A 13,845-nucleotide genomic window follows, 5' to 3' on the forward strand; every position below is an offset into this window, starting at 1 on the left:
CGCTGTATGCTAAGCCATTTCATTTCCGAAACTCACTTAGCAGGGAAAAGTGCTAAATACGTATTTCCATGTTGCTGTGGGCGGTTTTCTAATTAATTGTTCTTACTCATTCTTGCTGTATTCATGATAACAAGATGTGCAATAGAAGAAGATATGTGGGCTGGATGAATATTCTCAACTCTGCTCACATCCACAGCTATGTATTATACAGTTTTCATATAGTCTTGGACTTTAGACATCAGCAGTGCACTGCAGATTGATGTGCTTTCACTGATAAATTATTTATGTTATTAAAGTGGTTGCTTGTGTTTTTGTGCCGCAGTGATAGATGCTTTATTCACACACTTTGTATGTGCATCAGAGAGCGACTCATTTTCACTTTTTATTTTAAAAAAGGGGAATTTATTGGAATATTTGAAGATAGTTTGCTTTAAATAAAAAGTACAAAAATAAAGTGAAAATAAGATTTAAGATGTAGGTAAAGAAACTGTTAAAGACTAAAATGATAGTTTCAAAAAATTAAATTAAATAAAAAAAAGCTCACTTAATTAGGTCAGTCATTGAGATCAGATGCTATCTAAAACAACTGACTAAATAACATCATAGAGTAAATTTACTACTTCTTTTGTTTCAACCACTGACACGTATTCACATTTCTATAATCACGTTATTGTGACCTATTTGTCACGCATCGCCATTTTAATGAGGGAAGAAGGTCAAAATGTGCATAACAGGATGACTGAAATGTGCATAGCTCTGTTTGGCCCTTTAGGCATGTCACAGATCCAATGGGAATAGAGAACATGTCAGCTGAACATACTTCAGCATTGCCAGAGTTCAAAGTGCAGTCGGTCCTACATGTGAGGTAAAGCGGGGGTGGGGGGGCTTTAGACGGCCTGTTAACAGTGGGCGCTTTTGTGGTCAGTTTTGTTTCCCGTGCTTGTTTTTTAGCCCCCTACCCACCACTCGCCCCCTCTCTACAGTTCACAGCAGTGTGAGGCGGCTCTGTGCTGAGCAGAAAGGACCCCCTCTCGCCCCCCTCCCGCCCCCCTCAGGGCAGAAATCTCCCTCTTGTCACTCTGTGCTCATATATCGGAATAAAGGATTATTGTGCATGTTGCAGAGGGAGGGGGTAGATGCAATAATTGTGTCTAAATAGCCAAATTCATTAATCTGATTGTTGGCGACACCAGATCTCTCGACAGTGTAATTAGGAAAGCTAATGGATGGAGGCACGCTAAATCCATCAATGCTAATGATAATTGCTGTTCAGGAAAGCGAGTATGCTTTGCGAACATGCGGCCACCAAAAAAAAAAAAAATCAGAAACAACCACGGCATCTAAAAATATGAGCGAGCCGAGCGTAACCGTGTTGGGGTGTGACACCCAAAGACGCCCCTCTCGGACGGGTGCAGCTGGGCCAAATATCGTTTCATCCATCTTTTTTTTTTATCTTTCCATCCATACATCCATGTGGCGGTGTAGTGGTGAGCAAAGCAATCATGCCCTTCTCCCCCCTCGCCCACATGAAACCACTTCTGAACCCATCGGCTCTGATTGGTCGGTGGTTTACCCCGCTGGTGGGTTGCCACATTCTGAGGCCTTCAACTTCTCCAATCATTTTCTGCGTAGTGGAGAAAGTGATTTTCTTTTCACTCATCATAGTCTAGCTTGAGTTTTAACCATGAGTCCCTTCTTTTCAATAAAAAGCTTAATGTCGGCAACTTGTCTCGAGTTGGGAACATTAAAACGTAGACCTGGTTTACTGCCCTGGTTTTCTTTTTTTTTGTATTTCCTTGTCCGTCCAGACGAGTTGACATGGGGGTCATTACAACTGCGCTGGGCCAAGGGAAAAGAGGGAACCCGTTATTCTAGCGCGGGTTAATGAATGTCACATGCAAGAACGAGGCAGTAAGGAAAGGAAAGTCGAGAAAGAGAGACCATTTTATTTCAGCGGCGTAGGTATGTCCCCTCCAGGCTCGGAAAAACTAAGTCGAGAGAGAGATCAGCTTGTCTCAGGGGGCCCTTGAACAAACATTAATGATGTTTTACCCAAGCCCCAAGTGACAGTTTGTTAGCCACGACTCGTTAACACGTGAATTCTGTGGTTGGACTGGTTTTTTTTTTGACAGCTGACAACAAACTCCTTTTTTTTTTTTTTTCTTGCTGAGTCTTTCTTGGCCTCACATAGCTGTCCCCAAAGTCCGTTATTTAGGCCTTTTTTCCCCTTTTGTGGTACCCTGAGATGTTTTGACATGTTGTAGGTGACATGTTTTTGTACAATAGCAAGTTATACAATGACAGCTGCAGCGAGAGAAATGCTTGAAAAAAGAAAGAAAAAAAAAAGTGCAGGGCATTTTTGTTCTATACACAGATGACCTGAAGGGGAGAGTAATAGCAAAAGAAAGAGCTCTTGTTCTGGGGGTTTCCACAGCAATGCCCCGGCTTATAAATGGTCTGATTAAGAAATCTAACCAATTGTACGAGGCTTATACAGTCTGTCATAGCGTTATTCCATTGCCTCAGATTGTATTGCTTTTGTAGAACCATATCAAGCGGACATTTATAGAGGGAGGACAGATTATTTCCATGGGAAAGCTTCAGGCAATATAACTGTTATATTGTTAGGCCGGTGGTTTGTCGCCTTCTCTTTGGCTTTGCAAGGAGGGCTAATGTTCTCGTTTGACACTAGCGGATTGCTTTCTCTCTGTGCCTGAAGAAAGAAGGCAGGCTAATACATTTGAGTCGGTGAAGCGAAGGTCGTTGAGAATTACATTCACCCGGCGCCCACCACTCCTCCTCCGCCTCGCCCCCGCTACCCCTCTCTTTTTTTCCCTTTAATTTCCCCACTGGATTGGCAAACAGTTTTCACTATTAGCACTGTGGTAGGCAGCTCTATGTGTGTGTGTGTGTGTGGGTGTGTGAGCATGTGTGTGTGTGTTGTAGTGTGCTGGCAGGCCCACACACACACACACACCCAAAGCAGACTAGGCAGATAAATAGGCGCACGGCTCAACTGGATTGTATTGTCATGAGGAATAAAGACGTCGACAACGGCGGCGACACGACATAACACATCGCCACACAAGCCCCTCGGAGGATGGATCTAAGTTTAACTTGATGTTTCGGAGGGGGTGAGGGGGGTGAGGGGGGTGTAGATGAGACAGGCAAACCCCCAAAACTGTGGGACCATCTGGGGCTTAAAAGTAGGCCATGTTCCTGCTCTTCTTTTATGATCCTACATATAGGATGTTAACTGTCCTCTGTCTTCCCCTAAGGACTCTCAACCCTAGAAGCAACTCCCCCACAGGTGTTTAGAGCAATGGATTATAGCTACATTTAACACTGCTGGCAACAGGATAGCCTTTTCAGAGGCATCAAACTGCCCCGCCAAGCATTTTTTTCTTCCCCACCATAATGTCTTCCAGATGATAAGAGCCTGTGTGGATCTATGTTAGCGGAGAAGAGCCTGTGGATCTACTGGCGCAGAACCGCTGGAGTTCTGGCTGACACACCAGTCATTAAGGCACAAATAGAGACGTTTTAAGAGAAGGAGGTCTCTTCTTTCTTTCCTCGCGCAGCACATATCGAGGACCCCCAGGGCGTATTCTCTCTTCCGTGTGCATCCTCTCTCTCCCTGCTGTGCTGCCTTTACGAGGTCCATCCGAGCTGATGATGTGCCAGAGTTAAAAAAAATGCAATAAACAGCTTTCCTGGAGGAGCGAGGAGCTGAAATAGAAGCAAAAATAAGAGCAGCCCTCTTGTTTGGGTAGTAAATAAAGAGTCTGAGAGGACAGGCGGACTGAAAACATTCATTTTGTAGCTTCTGTTCATGTGCAAGCGTGTATTACACATGCTTTACTGTACACAATACGCATATACCTACACTTGTTTACACATATATATCTGGTGCATGTACACACAAACACTCGCTCAGCTCCTCCAGCTTTACTGCAGCATGCTCTTCTCTCTTCTCTCCTTCTTCATCTCAGTGATGCATCTCAGCATCAATTTTTTAGGCGTCTGGCAATGCTCAGCTTTTGGCAGTTGCAGGGAGAGGTGGGGTGGTGGTGGTGGTGGTGGTGGGGAGGGGAGGGGGGAGTCAGATAGCTGCAGAGACATAGGCTCTGAGGTGAATTATAAGTCTGCTGATAGAACAGAGCAGGGCTACAGAAAGATTGATGCTCTCTGTTGTTAGCTGGGAACCAAAAGATGGAGAGAGGAGAGGAGAGGAGAGGAGAGGAGGGGAGAGGAGAGGAGAAGAGAGGAGAAGAGAGGAGAGGAGAGGGCCTCTAACTGAGAAATTGATTGCACAGATAGAAAACAGAGATCTCAGTGCTGCATCATCTTAGAATATGCTTTCAGTTTATTTTTCAGAACGCTCTGCGCTTCACTACAAGTAGACACATGACTTCAACCTACATTAACATCATTGCTGACTGCCAAAAAAAAAAAAAAAAAAGCAACACTGGTTCCACTTTAATCCTCTCGCTATAAATATTTACTGTGTTGACTAAACTTGGCAGGGCGATGACATCATTACAACAGAAACCCGACCCCCTGCTCGAGGAGACCCTTTAAACTAAATAATGAGCGACTCCCTGGATGTTTAGCCGCAAATCGGAGAGGGGTGGAGGGGGTAACATTGTAAACACCATGTGAAACTAATATTTTTTATTTTTTTTTTTACGGAGCTGCAGCTGATAAAGTAGCTGAAACAAAGTGGTACTTGTATAAGTTGAGTGGAGTTGTTGCCACAGCTGGTGGGCCCGTGAAGAGAGAGCGAAGAAGATGTGATCTTAAGAGAGGGTTAGGGTTAGCTTCTGAATTTCAGAGTTTCAGACTATACGAAGAAGTCAAAGCGGACTAAACGAGATCTTTCCAGTCACTTTTTGAGTCGACCTCTGTGACGAAGCAGTGGCTTTCATGCAAGGTGCCCTCTAACCCAGGAGACTAAAACTTTAAAATAGATAAAAGAGAAGAAGATAAGGAGGCACTTGATGCTTGCTGACAACTCCATATCACCTCAGATTACTCCATCCAAGCAGAAAGACAAGTGAAGTCATCCCTCCCCTCCCTCATCTCCTCATGGGACCCAATTTCGTGGAGTGCCACTTCTCTCCGGCTCTACATTTAGTTACACTCTGTCTTTTCCCCTCTCACTTGCCAACTCCAAACTTATAAAGCATAAAACTTCTACATGAAGAATGTGTGAAAACAAAGTATATATCTTTTTCAAATTTGAGACAGGTGAAGGAAACCAGTTTTTGTTGATGGTGGCAAAAAAAAAAAAAAAGGGTGGCGTGTGAATACAAGTCTGGCGGCACCTGAGGGATTTAGCCCACCCTGAGCCATCATTCAAAAGTGTAAATCGCCTTTTTGTATGAAATCTGGGGCATTAAGTGAATTCAGAATTGCTAAGGAGGTCTGATGTTTTGACAGTAATTTGGGAATCAAGGAAAACTATGAAAATAGGCCCCTATGCCCAGAAGGCACATATTTTCTAAAGAAGGGGAGGAGGAGACAGAAAAGCTGTGTGTGTGTGTGTGTGTGTGTGTGTGTGTGTGTGACTCAGCATGGCCACACACCTGCTGCACATTACACGTCGCATACATAAAGATTCATTTCTGTATTCGCAGTGTGTGTCGTTTTTCTTTTTTTTTTTTGCTTTCTGATGAAGATGGAAGAGCGGGTGCAGCAGGTCATCAGGGTTTTGGGCAGGAATACATTCGATAAGTGGCCTGCAGAGCTGAAAACTTGGCAGGAACGGGGCGTTATGGGCAATTAAGTACTGTGGAAATCTGAACCCAAATCTGCCGTTAGGAGCGGCACTCGCCCCGTCACTCTCAGTCAAAATACGGCATGGAGAAGTCATCTCAACCGTCTTGCAAACTCAAACACACACATACAGGCACCAGAGTCAAAACCGCAACTCGAATGCATTAAACGTACACTCTTAACAAGTGCTTGAAAACACTCACATACACACACTGATAACCTGAGGCTGTTTAGACCACCCTCGTCGAAAAGCCGCCCTCATTGCTTCTCTACCAGCTTAAGTTCCGCATGCCAGATTCTGTGTGTATAGAGTGTGTGTGTGTGTGTGTGTGTGTGTGTGTGTGTGTGTGTGTGTGTGTGTGTGTGTGTGTGAGAGAGTGTGTGTGTGTGTGAGTCATGGCTCCTGTTCCCAGTCCTATTTCAAAGCTGTTTTCCTCTTTTGCTCCTAAACCCTGTGCCGACTCAATTAAGCGGCTGCTCCCTTCAATAGCCGTGGGTCTGAAATTCCATTTGAATGTGATGTTTGACTGTGTGTGTGTGTGTGTGTGTGTGTGTGTGTGTGTGTGTGTGTGTGTGTGTATGTGCTTAATAGCTTTAACACCTGCTCTTTCTATGCACCAGCCTAAGCCAAAGGCCAAAATGTAACCGCTTTGAATTCATATTTGAATTTCATTTTTCCTTATAGAAAAGGAACACACACACTGTCAGTGTTATCCCATGGTTAAACAGGAGACAGACAAATGTTCAGATGAAGTTCAGTAGTTACAGCAGTTCAAGTTACGTAAACCTGACCTCAGTGCTGCTGGGAGTGCAAAACCTCCATGGTGTGTGTGTGTGTGTGTGTGTGTGTGATGTAATGAAAGTGTAGCCTGCACACCTGTTCTCTGAGTTTTAACCTGAGACCTCATTAGTACACAGTGTTTTATTTCCACTACATTACCTGCACAATATGCTGTGTTGCTCTGTGTATATGTGCTCCTCGGAGTATGAATGTGTGTGTCCACATACATGCACGGTATGAAATGAATCACTGTTTAACACTAATTGCAGCCGAATTCAATTTACTTCTGCAGAACAAAGAACAAAGACAGGAACAAAGTTGAACCCTGAAGGAGGAAATGTTTTACAAAGCACAGTATCACTAACACTTACTCTCCCCGCCTCTCTCTCTTTGTTCAGGTATGACTATGTGGAGGTGCGAGATGGAGTGGATGAGAGCGGTCAGCTGGTGGGGAAGTACTGCGGGAAGATCGCCCCTTCTCCGGTGGTCTCCTCTGGAAACCAGCTCTTCATCAAGTTCGTGTCTGACTACGAGACCCACGGAGCAGGTTTCTCTATCCGATATGAGATCTTTAAGACAGGTGGGTGGCCTCACCTTATAATAACTATATGAAACATGACCTGGCATGTCACATAAAATATTATTAACCCTTTAATGCATGAATCATGATAATCTCAGTCAGGATTTTTTTCCAGCTTTTTAAAAAATTCTCTTTAGGCATGAAAAAACATAATATATGAACTTAAATGAACTGATTTACAACCAAAAAAGTGACTGCAGATGAAGTGGTAGTGTATGGGATGACATACTAGTATCCACTGCATATATATATAAAAAAAACAGCTTTTGAATAGCTGTCCAATGTAGTGACCACTAGGCATGAAAGGGTTAATACTGACATACAACCACACATTTAATATTGTCCATTTAAAGCCGCTGTGTTGAAAATATGTCATCATTTTTACAGTTTTATTAAAGTAGGAGTGCAAGCTGGGTTGTTTATTCCAACATGACACCATTGCTTGTACTATTACTCCATTTCTCTGATTGATGGTCACATATCCCATGAAACTGTTTGTGTCTTGTTGCCAGGAAACAAGAACTAAGGGTGCTGACAAACTTTTTAGATTCATTTTTTTTGATTTATCACATCATGTCATTTGATTGAAAGCTCTAGAACAGCTCCTAAAGGGATCTTATTATGTTTGGTCAGCTACTGTTTCCAAAGTCAAAAATAGAAGCGATTCTTCCATATGTATTTCACACCAGCTACTGTCTGCCGTTCCCGAAAAAGAACACCTTCCCCCTTTTTTTGTGCTATATATACATCCAGCAGTACAATGTAGATGCATGCAGAAGCTCACACTTTTCTATGCGACAGTCTGATTAGATAACATGATAATTGCATTCATTTCCCACTACAGCATGAATACATTAACATAAAAAACAATACACATCTTGAAGTAGCTGGTGACTTATTGCTTTAAGTTTGAATGAAAACACTGTCACAAGCCTCACATCACAATTAAATCATTTCAAACAATCTTTACTCAACTTTTTTGCCTTTTGCTCAATCTGTCACATGCCACAGTAAGACACAGCACGAGATCTGGTGGAGTAATTCTGATAATGGGGTAAGAACGAGTCTCTCCGTCTAATTTCATGGTTTGTTTGTGATTTAGTCAAGGCACCAGAGCATCAAATTATGCAATCGCAATATGGCAAGCAATATGCTGCATTGAGAAGCAATGAATCATAGTCCCATATGCTCCATAATTGTAGCACTTTTTATGTGGTGTGAATTATTGTACAATAAGCGAGGGCATAATTTGCTTGCCATTGATTCAGCAAATGTTGGTTCGCCGTCAGATGGCGATGGCATTAACCTGCTTTTATAACCAAAGACTAGCAGGTTGTGGAGAAAGTGCGATTCAGCGCCATTGACAAGGGTTTCAGCAGGATGTGCTTTAACCTATTTGAGTTTCTGAGCACCGCAGTAGTGTCTAATTAGATTTTGGTTCCTTCCTTAATGTTGAATCTAAAAAAAAGAAAGCCTCTGGATAATAATAGATGGGAATCAGGTATGAGAACACACAAATATCCTCAGGGGATGTCTATCTTATCGGAAAGGAACACATCAAGTGAGAGAATTTCCTGTTAGTCGGCTGCCTTCCTTTATTTGGATTGAAGGGAAGGAGGACAACACATATCTGGAGAGAGTGACTAGTGGGCAGACAGGTGCTCCAGACTCCACTTTCATTAATTAACCTCGGCAGCAGTCTGTGGGACGGCCCCCCGTGACCTCGAAGACATGATGAATGGCCCCCGCAAGGTTCCTCCTTCCTTTTTTAATCTAGGTTGGTGTGTGTCTGCTCTTGTGTGTGTGTGTGTGTTTGGGCTTGTGCGTGTCACCATCGCGACAGGGCAGCTGGTGGAGTGTGGGTTCATTTACGAGATCAAAGCAAACGCTCCACCCCTCGACACACACGCCGGCTCATCTGCGCACACGCTGCTTCATTCCCCCTCGATAGGCCGGCTAAATCCACTACATTCTTCCATGATTAGCGTGGTATTTCCCAGTCTCATCTATTACCCAGGACTGATTATAAATGAGGCGTGTTAGGGGCCCGGTGGCGATAGGAGGGAAACTGCTGAACACGCTCTTAGAAGTCACTGAGATATGGGGGAGATCTAGCAAGAAATATGGATGTAAGCGCGGATAGAAGATAGATTCGGGACTCGAGAAAGTTCCAGTAAGATCAAAATCAGAGCTTTTTTCTTGCTGATTGAATCCAAAGGGGAATCAGGGTTAGGGGAATAGGGCGGTAGCGCTGATAAAAAACCTAAGACAGAACTATTTCTTTTGGGTATTATGCACCCTGCACAATCCCCCCTGTTGAGAAGAGCTCCTGTGGAGTGCCATTGCTCCCTCATTGGATCCAGACTCTCCAGATCTCTTTATGCTTTTTATTTTGTTCTGTGTTTTGACTACTGCCTGCCGCCAAGAGAAGGGCTCTGAGATCAATTAACAGCCCTGTTTATTCAAGCGTGAGAGAGAACCAAGCAGAAAGAGAGATACAAAGCTAGCTGATTAGCCCATCTTATCAACAGGCGGGGTATTAGTTGGGAAAACATTGTGTTGGCTAACACATGTAATGTTAATGATGATACACAGATGCTCAGATAACGGATGGAGGAATGGGAGGCTCACGCTCGTGCATGCCAATGAAGGAAAATGGAAAGAATGCAGGCTGTTTATCACTGTGATTATGGGCCTGCAGATCACTGGAGGTTGACCTCAGGGACCGGTGCTGCTTTTTCCTCCTGGGTTCAACACAAACAAAAGTCACGTGGATGATAAATATACCCACATAGGAAAATAATGTAAACACATCCTTTCCCTTCAGGGTTCACACACCAACCCATACCAGTATGTTTGCACTTGCAGGTTTACCCACTTAAGTCGTAAACTATGTCAAACACAACTTTCACACACACTGGCATTCACAACCCTGGTTTTCATCAGCGGTAGACTGAGAAGTGTCTTAATTGGAAGAGAACAGGTTGTTTTGCGGCTCTCTGTGGCCGCTTCCACATCAGCCTCTCTAACCCCCTCTTCCGCTCCTCCATCCCATCCAACCATCTTAATTAGCACGGGCTATTTATTTTATAGCCTGCAAATTGGCAGCCTCGCTCCGCCGGCTGAAGTCTGGCAAGAGACAGGAAGAGCGAGCGAGCCGGTGGGTGGTGGGTGGTGGGAGGAGAGGGTGAGGGGAGGGGTGAAAGCAAAAGATAGAGATAGTCAAAAAGTGAGGAATATTTGAGCTAAAGGGAGCAGAATGGCAAGTGAGCTGTGAGCGCGTGTCTCAACGGAGGTCTTCTATTTCCAGACAGTCATAAAACGGTAAATAAAAAAAGAGCCGGGGCAAACTACAGCCTTGACTTTATAAACAATCACAAGCGTGGACATAAATCACTAATATCTACCCCCCCCAAAAAAGTCATATATATGAGCTAAAGTGAGGTTACCCTCCTTTGAAATCCTGTTCCTCCTTTAGATTACACAAAGATCTTTTAATCCTGCTGTCTTGACGGTATCTTGCTTAAAATCCTCAAGTGTTTCTTAAGTGCACGAGCACACGCACAACATATGTTTTCCTTTAACAGCTCAGCAGTTTTTGCTCGCAGCCACATCAAGGCTGGCCGAGGGCCCATTGAAGTGGGCGAGGAGGCAGAGATAGTGCCACTGAAAGTAACTAACCCCCCCACCCACCCCATCTCCCCATCTCCATTCCTTACACCCTCCTCACTCGCACACACACTCAGTCTTTGTCTACTCCCGATTACTAAGCACTAAAAAAAAAAAAAAAAAAAAAAAAAAAAAAGCCTCACCATCTTTCCACCTTATAGCTCTGTTTATCATGTCACCATGATGCGGGCATTCTCAGTCCAAGCACACACACCTGTAAAAACACTTTCAAGGTGTGTGTGTGTGTGGTTGTATTAGGTAGGGCTTTACACACACACGGGGGCACATTTGGCTTTCGTGGACGGCACGCCCCGATGCCATAGGTCACATCTGGCACGGAGACGTACTGTCATCACACACGCTACCCTCATGGAAACATAAGACAACAAATTTCTTTTAAGAGGAACCAGAGGGAGAATGTACAACCCCCCCCCCCTCCCAACACCCTCCCTCCCTTAAACCCCTACCCTCCCCACACCTGAGCCACGTCACGGGCACAGTAGATAAAGAACAGTGCAGTACCTCATGGAAAGTGTGTGTGTGTGTGTGTGTATGTGTGTGTGTGGGTTTTTTAGTGGACGTAAACCCGTCTTAACCATCTGTTTCGATGACTGACGCTCCACAGGCTCCAGGTTAATGTTTGATCCAGTGTTGAATGAGTTTATTCTCTACCAGCGATTAACCCTTCTGTTAGACACAGTGGAGTCGGAGGGGGTTGACAAAAGGGTGGTATGAAGTGAAGGCAGTAATGGGTGTGAAGGAGGGGGAAAAAGAGGGTCGGAATGGGCTAATGATCAGCCGGAGAGCAACATGGAACATAAACAGCTGTGATTTACGTAGCAGTCCAAGAACAACACCTTCAGACCCGATGGCTCCGGCCACTAATAACCCTGACTGAGGAGGGAGAGAGTTAAATAGATGGAAAGAAGAAGAAAAAAAAAAGAGCAGTGGATTTGTGGAAAGAGTGAAACAGAAAGATACAGAGAGGGATTTTAAAAAATGAAAACGGCGAGAGGGCTGTCACATTTAACGCCTTTTCCTCGCAGCAATGTTGTTCTAATGATTAACGCCCAGCCTCTAGTCTGCTTTCAGCACTTCTAGCAGCTGCTTAACAGTGAATAAAGGGACAAGTCATCAGGGAGCTAACAGTTGAAAGGCGCCCTGCTCTCTTAACGCCGAAACCATATTTATTTAAGATTTATTATAATTCCCCAACACTTGTGAAGATTGAAATCAGATCTCCATTAAATATCATTTTGCTGGCAACGACTTGTCCCGTTAAACAAACTCTAATCACTCAGCGAGCGAGCCGGAATGACATTTGTTTACTCCCCCCCCCCCCCCCCCCCCTCACCCACCTACCCCCCTAACCAGAGGAGAAGGGCTCAATATAAACGAGAGCTAAAAGAATCCATTACTGCCAGCAGTAAACGTTGGAGTGCCTGGTTGAAGGTTGCAGGTAAACGTTGTGCATTGAAGGTTACTTTTTCTCTTCTCTCCTTACTTCCTGTCATTAAACTCTGGCGTTTGTTTAAAAGCAATGATTGGACGACTGGGGTTCAATGTGGCCGAACTATCTGCTTTATCTCAAATGAAGTGAAACAGCTAAGTGGTGTTTTGAGATGAGCTCCTGTGAGTCAAAACTAGGGCCCAACCGATATTAGATTTTTAGGGCCGATGCCAATACCCATATTAGGAAGTAAAAAAATTTCGATATCGATATATTGGCCGAATATATGGCAGAATATACACATATATCAGTGAACTAAAACGGTTAACTTATCTGGGAATTGAATAAGTAGAATTAGCTATGAATGAAACAAATGAACAAAAAACAACATATGCATATTTTAAACTTGAATCAAGAAAAGGGGTCAAATATACATGCTGCATATATAACTTTAAGGAATGAAAAAATATATATATCGGCACATATCGGATGACATATTGGCTGATACCGATATATCCGTGATAAGTCAATATCAGCCGATAATATCAGCTGACCTATATATCGGTCAAGCTCCAAAACGTTCATATTTATATTTCCTATTTCAATCCATTTCTCTCTCCTGTTTATTGCCCAGTCAACAAACAACTACAAATAGCAGCAATAAAGCAAGGAAGATACACAGAGTGAGTAAAGGGCAAGACAACGTGTTATATTTGTCTTCTTGTCAATACAGATGCACGCACACGCGCGCTACGCATACGGACCCTCGCCACAGAGAAGCGTGAGTGCCGTAACTGAATGCATCTCACACAGACATCAACACAAAGCATCCCAGGTGTAGCGAGGGGGAGCTGAGGACGTAAGCCCTCCCGTGTGGAGGCACTAGATAAAAGAGATCTGTTGGATGATTATCTTGCCGGTGGGACCGACCAGAGTGCTTCTGTCTTCTCTCACCACTCTATTTTGTTGTGATGTCTTTGCTCTGTCCTTTTGGTGGGGAGCGGGTGGTACAAGCGCAGCCAGGCACACAAAAGCAGACAATAGGGGAGTTTGTCCTTTGTTAGGCCTCAGTCGTGATCATTCAGGAAGATCACAGAAACAGAAAAATAGTTGTGGGAAAATGAATAGTTTGGACACGTTTTTTTTTTTTTTTTAAGTGCCTTAGTGGCTGAATTTTGACAGCTTTTTTCCCAGTGAAGCATTCCCAATGACCACATCTGTTCTGGTCAACTCCTGAGCTGAGATAAGGGTCATGTTGGAGGGGTGATGAAATGGATGGAGAGTGGAGCTCTGAGCCAATATCCACAGGAAATTCAATACACTGACCTGAATTGCACCTCGGGTACCGCAGCTGTCTAGAGCACTCAGGAGGACGACCGTCGCCTTTTTTTTCTCCAAAGAAGTGGCTCACATCTATGGTTTTCTCCCCCCTCCTTGGAAAAAAACTGCCTGACATTTCTCCCAAATCCACCATGGTAAAGTGCAGATCCTCAGCATCCAGCCACCCTCTCATCCGGGGGAACGTTCACACTCTCCCTCTCTCGACAAAATCTCTCCATTTTCTGGGGGTAAATACGAGGGGAAGCT

General features: G+C 44.1%; 1 protein-coding gene across 2 annotated transcripts in view; it reads left to right on the forward strand.

Annotated features, from left to right (window-relative positions):
- Nucleotides 1-13,845, forward strand: part of nrp1a (neuropilin 1a) — a 62,123-nt gene that overhangs the window by 14,086 nt on the left and 34,192 nt on the right. For both annotated transcript variants that reach the window (XM_053342653.1, XM_053342654.1), the window contains exon 4: nucleotides 6,958-7,139. In XM_053342653.1, the coding sequence (XP_053198628.1) occupies nucleotides 6,958-7,139 (182 nt within the window). The remainder of the gene's footprint in view (nucleotides 1-6,957; nucleotides 7,140-13,845) is intronic.

The sequence above is a fragment of the Scomber japonicus genome, chromosome 21 (assembly GCF_027409825.1).
Source record: "Scomber japonicus isolate fScoJap1 chromosome 21, fScoJap1.pri, whole genome shotgun sequence".
NCBI lineage: Eukaryota > Metazoa > Chordata > Actinopteri > Scombriformes > Scombridae > Scomber > Scomber japonicus.